The sequence below is a fragment of the Engraulis encrasicolus genome, chromosome 1 (assembly GCF_034702125.1).
Source record: "Engraulis encrasicolus isolate BLACKSEA-1 chromosome 1, IST_EnEncr_1.0, whole genome shotgun sequence".
In the NCBI taxonomy this organism is placed as follows: domain Eukaryota; kingdom Metazoa; phylum Chordata; class Actinopteri; order Clupeiformes; family Engraulidae; genus Engraulis; species Engraulis encrasicolus.
Genome location: NC_085857.1, coordinates 42,945,498 through 42,952,058, shown reverse-complemented (window position 1 = coordinate 42,952,058; position 6,561 = coordinate 42,945,498). Strand labels below are relative to the sequence as shown.

General features: G+C 40.4%; 1 protein-coding gene across 1 annotated transcript; it reads right to left on the bottom strand.

Moving 5' to 3' along the window:
* mb (myoglobin) lies at nt 1-6,313 on the bottom strand. The gene is made up of 4 exons (XM_063202810.1): nt 6,203-6,313; nt 3,697-3,785; nt 1,558-1,777; nt 1-781 (listed from the first exon to the last, which is right to left on the bottom strand). Exons 2-4 carry the CDS (start codon nt 3,777-3,779, stop codon nt 641-643), a joined length of 444 nt encoding a protein of 147 aa, XP_063058880.1. The 5' UTR covers nt 3,780-3,785; nt 6,203-6,313; the 3' UTR covers nt 1-640.
* Between the last annotated feature and the right edge of the window lie 248 nt (nt 6,314-6,561).

Below are 6,561 nucleotides of genomic sequence, written 5' to 3'. Positions count from 1 at the left end.
TCATGGTTGTTAATCAGATGTTTATTTTGAAGGAACTATATAAACAGACAAGATGTAATCAGACATTTCAACTGGCGCGCTGCAAAAAAGGAGATCAAATAATCAATCAAATTCAATATTATTTTCCTGTATTTAAAAACGCTATAGTTACACAGTTCCTACAAGAGTTAATGATTACCAGCAGTAGTGAAATTGTGTCTTTGATGTATTGTATCTTTGGCTACATTGTATGGATATAACCCCCTTAAACTGTATTAAGTATTGTGTATTTTTGTGGGGGCGGTATACTGTAAAAGATTGAAGATTCCTGACAGAACCCTTAGCTTGTTCTTGGGGAACCCACACGCTCCCCTGAGGAACCCCAAAGGTTTTCTGAGCTTAAAAGTTCTTGGAAGAACCCCAAGATTCCTCAGCGAACCTTAAGGGTTTATTCAGTTGGCCACCATGGAGGAACTCATAAAGGTTCTCCTCTCCTCTCCTCTCCTCTCCTCTGAAAAAGATTTTTAGTAAACCTTGGGGTTCTTCCAAGCACCTGTATGTTCATCATAGAACCTTTAGTGGTTCCCCAGCAATGGCAGCTGAGAGTTCTTCGAGGAACCTTGTCATTTTTACAGCGTAGTCGGCTTCTGGCTTGATGTATTCATCCGGAGAAGCCGAGTTCTTTGTAGGTGGCCCCGATGTCGTTGGTGACCGCACCCATGATCTTCCTCAAGGCGTCCTGTCCGGCCGCGTCCAGACCATCCTTCTCCGCCATCACCTTCGCAATGACCTCAGTGATCAGCTGGAGGAGAAGATCACACACATTATCATCTACGTATATATATATATATGAAGAGTTCAGATGCAAAACCACCTAACTCCATTTCTGAAGATCTGCACTTCTATATTTTTAGAGAATCCCATTGTTGGTTTGGTTGACATGCATGTACTTGATAATACATATAAATAGTTATATTACATAAATAAAATAAAACAATATGAAATTTTGATAGCATTGTATTAAATAAAAATGAATTAAGATTATTTTCTGAAATGGCACTTAGGGGGTTTTGCATCTGAACTCTTCATATATATTTTGTGCATTTGTATATGCTATTGGACACCTTCTTTTCCTTGGGGATTAGTAAAAGTTACTCTACACACACACACACACACACACACACACACACACACACACACACACACACACACACACACACACACACACACACACACACACACACACACACACACACACACACACACACACAAATATGACCAACATGACAGATGTGATTGGAGCTGGAGGTATGCCGTAGCCTTCTCATTATTGTGAATTTGCCCAAAGCCAAAGAATCTTCACAAATGAGATATGGTTAGCCTTTATTATTGTCTCCAAAAAATAAAAGAAGCCTCCATGTTTTATTAATAATGTTGAGGAGTTGAGGAGAAGTTTTACTGTTGTGGCAAGAGGGATCTTGTGTTTTTGTGCATGCGTGCGTGGTGGTCACGGAGGTATTACAAATAAACTTTAACCATCAGTGTGCTTGGATTTGTGTTTTTTTTCTTCATCTTTACCCCAAAGTTGGCGAGTCCGATCTTGTGCTTCTGGGCGTGTGTGGTGGCCATAGGCTTGAGGATATCGGCGTGGCTGCCCTTGGCCTTCAGCAGGTCTCCCAGCTTCTTCAGCACGGTGGCACCATGGGCCGCCACGGCCGCGTTGCCCGCCAGGTCGCCCTGGGCGATGCCCACGAACTTGGGGAACAGCTGCTGGGTGTCGGGGTGTTCCTTGAACAGACTGAGAATAAAGGAGGGGTTAGAACTTTCGTGAAAAAAACCTAGTTCTCACTATGATGTCACAAGTACTTTGCGGGAGCTGTAGAATGTTACCGTAGAGAGTTCTATGGAAGCTGTAAAATGTTCACATAAAGTTCTAGCAGGCCTGAGGGATACTCCTCAAAGGATTAATTTAGGGTATCTGCATTGATGTGTGGCTATGTTATAGGGCAGACCGGGGCTAGTTGGCACACTTTTCAGTTCGAGTGTCATATCTTTGGCATACATTTCTTTAAAATTTCCCAACTAAGATACTCTAAAAGGGTTACATCTCAGCTAAATATTAGACACATGCACCTTTGGTTGATAATTCATTGTTTCCATCTATATGAGATTAAAGAATTGTTGTGAATTTGTGCCAACTTGCCAGGGGCACATATAGTTGGGGCTATTTGGCACACATTAAATTGCATTAAATGATGTCATAGAACATGAAAACTGCTGAATAGTTACTGAATAATGAATATTTAAAATATCATGAGTTACTGTTTAGTAAAATAAAACAACATTGACTGCTTTATGAAGGAGTGAAACATAATCACTACAAATGCACTCCATTGTGGCTACAATTGCCGCTACAATATTGACTATAACTTATATTTAGGCATGTAGGCCTACACAGTAGCATAAGTACATTAATTATACCGTATATATTGTAATCATACTCATATTATTGGTAGATAGTATACGAATTTTCCACAATACATCCAATACATTCTTATGGCCATGGGGCTAGTTGGCACATGCCATAGAAAGTCAATGGAAGCACATGTGCCAACTTACCCCAGACATGAGTGTGCCAACTTGCCAACAACAGGACAACACTCTTGACTGACATCATGTTCCCCTGTTAACACCTGACTTCACAGAATTCCGGTTTTAATATCAAAGTATACCTAGATCCCCTGTCTATCACACAGAATATTTATATGTTTCTATTCCTTACAATTAGCTTTCTAGAACTAATTTAGTGGAAGGTGCCGATTCTTAGTTTGGACATCACTAAATAAAAAAGTTTCACTCACTGTAAGATTTTATAATCTTGATCACTCTGAATTAGTTGGATTATCTCTAGGCCTATTCAAGATGGGCATCATGTTAGAGTTGGAATTTTGAAAATTGGACCTGTAATGGCCCAGAAAATGAGGGTGTGCCAACTTGCCCCTGTGCCAACTAGCCCCGGTCTCCCCTATATGTGTGGATCTACATGTGATAAAGTAGACTACTGTGTTTTGTCCTGGCTGTTGCCGTGGTTGAGGAACAGCTGCTGGGTAGCCACCAGGTACTCCTTGACAAGACTTGAGATGACATTAGAAAAGTAAAGAAGAAATAAAGTACAACTTAAACAAGCTGATATAAGGATATGTTAGGATAGACTACGGTATGTATGGAATTTGGAAGCAGGAAGAATTTGTAGTTCATCGGAAAATGGACTAAACCGTTTTGTCAAAGCCTTTTGGCGTAAAGGTGCAAGTGCTTAAAACAAACCACCTTGAGATTGTGGTGCTCCAACACAAAAAAATGTACTTTATTATTGGGCAGTTTCATTTTTATTTTGGTACTACTGAATGATGAGTTCTCATTGGCTGTCCTCTGAGGTACAAATAGTGGCCATGATTAACAATAGATCCGCTTCATGCTTTCCTGCATAACTGCCTTCGTGGCCCTCCGGTTGTCTGTTTAAACAATTTTACTTGTGTGTATAGCCTACACCACAATGATCCATGGTGAATTTGATTAAAATTGTGATTTTGCTGTTAACTGTTCTCTAAGACCAATTAAGCATTTACAATATTGGCAGCACTTGATACAATGTAGACAGAGATGTTTTGATAGAGTTATCGGTCATGAAATCTGATGCAGAGACGCTGGTGTCCGTACCGTGTCAGCACCTCTCCTCCATGCGTGTTGTAGTCGGCCTCCACAGCTCCCCAGCACTTCAGGACCAGGTCATAGTCAGCCATGTTTTACTGAGGGATATAAAAACAATATGAAGCCTATTAAAACGTAGTGTATTTTACTTCACAACTCACTTTAACACCATTTTTTTTTCTATTTTTTTTGTCAAGCTAAAGTTCGGCCACAGCACACTGCTCGACACAGATAAAGATGGATCACTGCTTGACTTAACTGACTTTAAAATTAAAAAAAAAGTTATTATAAGCAAACAATGCATTTTACACATTGGGTCATTGGGTTCTCTACAGATAAGAAGAAGTCGAGCAGTGATCCATCTTTGACTTCCTGCTGGATCACCTGCCCTGAGCTGTGCCACTTCATTTTTGTTTATGCATGTCAGCTCAGGAGGATTTGAATGTTAACTATTTGAAAACTCATTTTGGGTATGGTGCGTACATCCAGAGTCACTTGTTGCAGGTGCCAGACAAAATTATCAGACAGTTTAAGAAAGTAGGTCTGCCCACTGTGAAATAAGCTCGAAAAACGAAGTTGTGTTACAATAAATTAAAACAGCAACGTTTCGATCACCCTGGACCTTCGTCAGGCTGATGAAGATCCAGGGTGATCAAAACGTTGTTGTTTTTCTGTTATTAAGTTAAATCTTTTGGAGCTTATTTGCAGTGTGCAGACTTACCTTCTTAAACTATTTGAAACCTCTCAAGCTGGGCACACAACCATTTTTATTTCACAAAAGACACAGTAATCAAAGGTGAGGTCATCAATTGCAGGACTGATATCACCTTTTTTATCTGTAGAGCTTTTAGATTTTGTTTGTTTTAGTTTTTGTCAGTTAGTAAAACAAACCCTCATGCCATAACAACCCTGATGGCATACCTATCCATTGGGAACCACAAAAGATGCCTCGGAGAAAAAGAAAACATTCATTTAGGCCAAGGCGCACCATTTAGTACAGTGGCCCTGTTGTGATGCTGCTGGCATGGGCCCTGTGCTGGGATAAAAAGGTCTTGAGGGAGAGGATAGGAGATACCCCTCCAACTGATATCCACACACACAAATGGCCCGTCACGTCAACACAACAGAGAGAGAGAGTAGAGAGAGAGAGAGAGAGAGAGAGAGAGAGAGAGAGAGAGCAGTACAGCCAGTGGGCAGGCCATTCATGAGATTAGAACGAGTGAGTGAGTGGAGAGATGATAGCTGGGAGGGAGGGAGAGACTGAGTGAGTGAGTGGAGGAGGAAGAGGAGGAGGGAGGCTGGGAAAGTTCAGTTGAGGACACGGCTGCTGTGACGAAGTACCACTGGAGCAGGTCCCTCTGGGAGTCCCCACCAACCACACACACACACACCCAGCCATGCAAAAAGCTGGCCACATCACAACAGGCAGGCAGGCAGGGGCAAGGCATGAAGGTTTTGACCCTTTGAGGAACGCCATCCACACGCGCACAATAAACAATACAATGTCAATTCAACACTTATGAAGACATCTAGCATCTTCTAGAGTGTATTTGGTCACAGAGTACTCTCTAAGTGCTGAGTTGGCGCTGCATTTTTTTACTGTGCATATTTGACTAGAACATTATCAACATTATGAGCTATATACTTAAAGAATCACTGTTATGGGTTCTCATGATGTCGCAAATAATCGGCAGGATGGTTCTAGAACTAGCTGTAGAATGTTACAGTGAAATTCTAGAACTAGTCTGACCAAAACCTGCACTCCTGAAAAAGGGTTAATGGCTTTCTTCCCCCCAAAACAAAGCCCTCCTCTGTGTGCCCTTAACTGTGACACCTCCATGCACAGAGCAAGGCAATGCTGAATATTCAGCACCCTTTTTAGATGGTAGATACTGTATTGTTTTGGTGTGGAGTAATGGATTTTGCGAATTTGTACAACTTTTAACACTTAATATGATGTAATAAATTATAGGCCTATTGTGTGTATTGTAAAAAATGTGATAGCAGACATTCATTTAATTTAAGAAGGGAACAAACAGGCTCCGGTTGTCAATTTTGCAAAACTTGTGAAAAGCAATAGTAATATGCACCAAAACACAACTCAAATGCCCTTTTGATTTAGCTGTTAAGCAGAACAGGAGATAGGAAGTTGCTTTACGTTATCAGATATATTTATTGCAGCTATAATATAGTACAAAAAGTTTACTTGCTTGTACATCCGTCATACTATTACTATTACTACTACTATTACTACTATTACTACTACTTTTCAAATGTATAATGACAATAAAGGCTTTCTATTCTATTCTACTACTTCTACTACTGCCACTACTACTACTAATAATAGTAATTATTATTATTGAATTAATTATTGAATTAATTACTTCATAAAATTGGTTAATAAAATACAATGTATTGCCATACCATAAGTAGACCTACCATGAGCAGGCCTATACCTCCATAAAAAAATATATTAATAAACCATTAAGATGACAGAAAAAGTCCAAAATCATACCTGAGAGAATGATGCAGATGCTGATTTCTTTAAAAAGTGTGTGTGTGTGTGTGTGTCTTCAAGGTCTTGAATGACAGGTTAGTGTTTCCCAGTTAAACCTCACCTTTTATACTGGTCATCTATCTACATTCTTCAGATCCAGCCAATACACTCCCACCATTCTCTCTCTCTCTCTCTCTCTCTCTCTCTCTCTCTCTCTCTCTCTCTCTCTCTCTCTCTCTCTCTCTCTGTCACGTACACTCTCTCTCTTTCTCTCCCTCTCTCTCTCTCTCTCTCTCTCTGTCACGTACACTCTCTCTCTTTCTCTCCCTCTCTCTCTCTCTCTCTGTCACGTACACTCTCTCTCTCTCTCTCTCTCT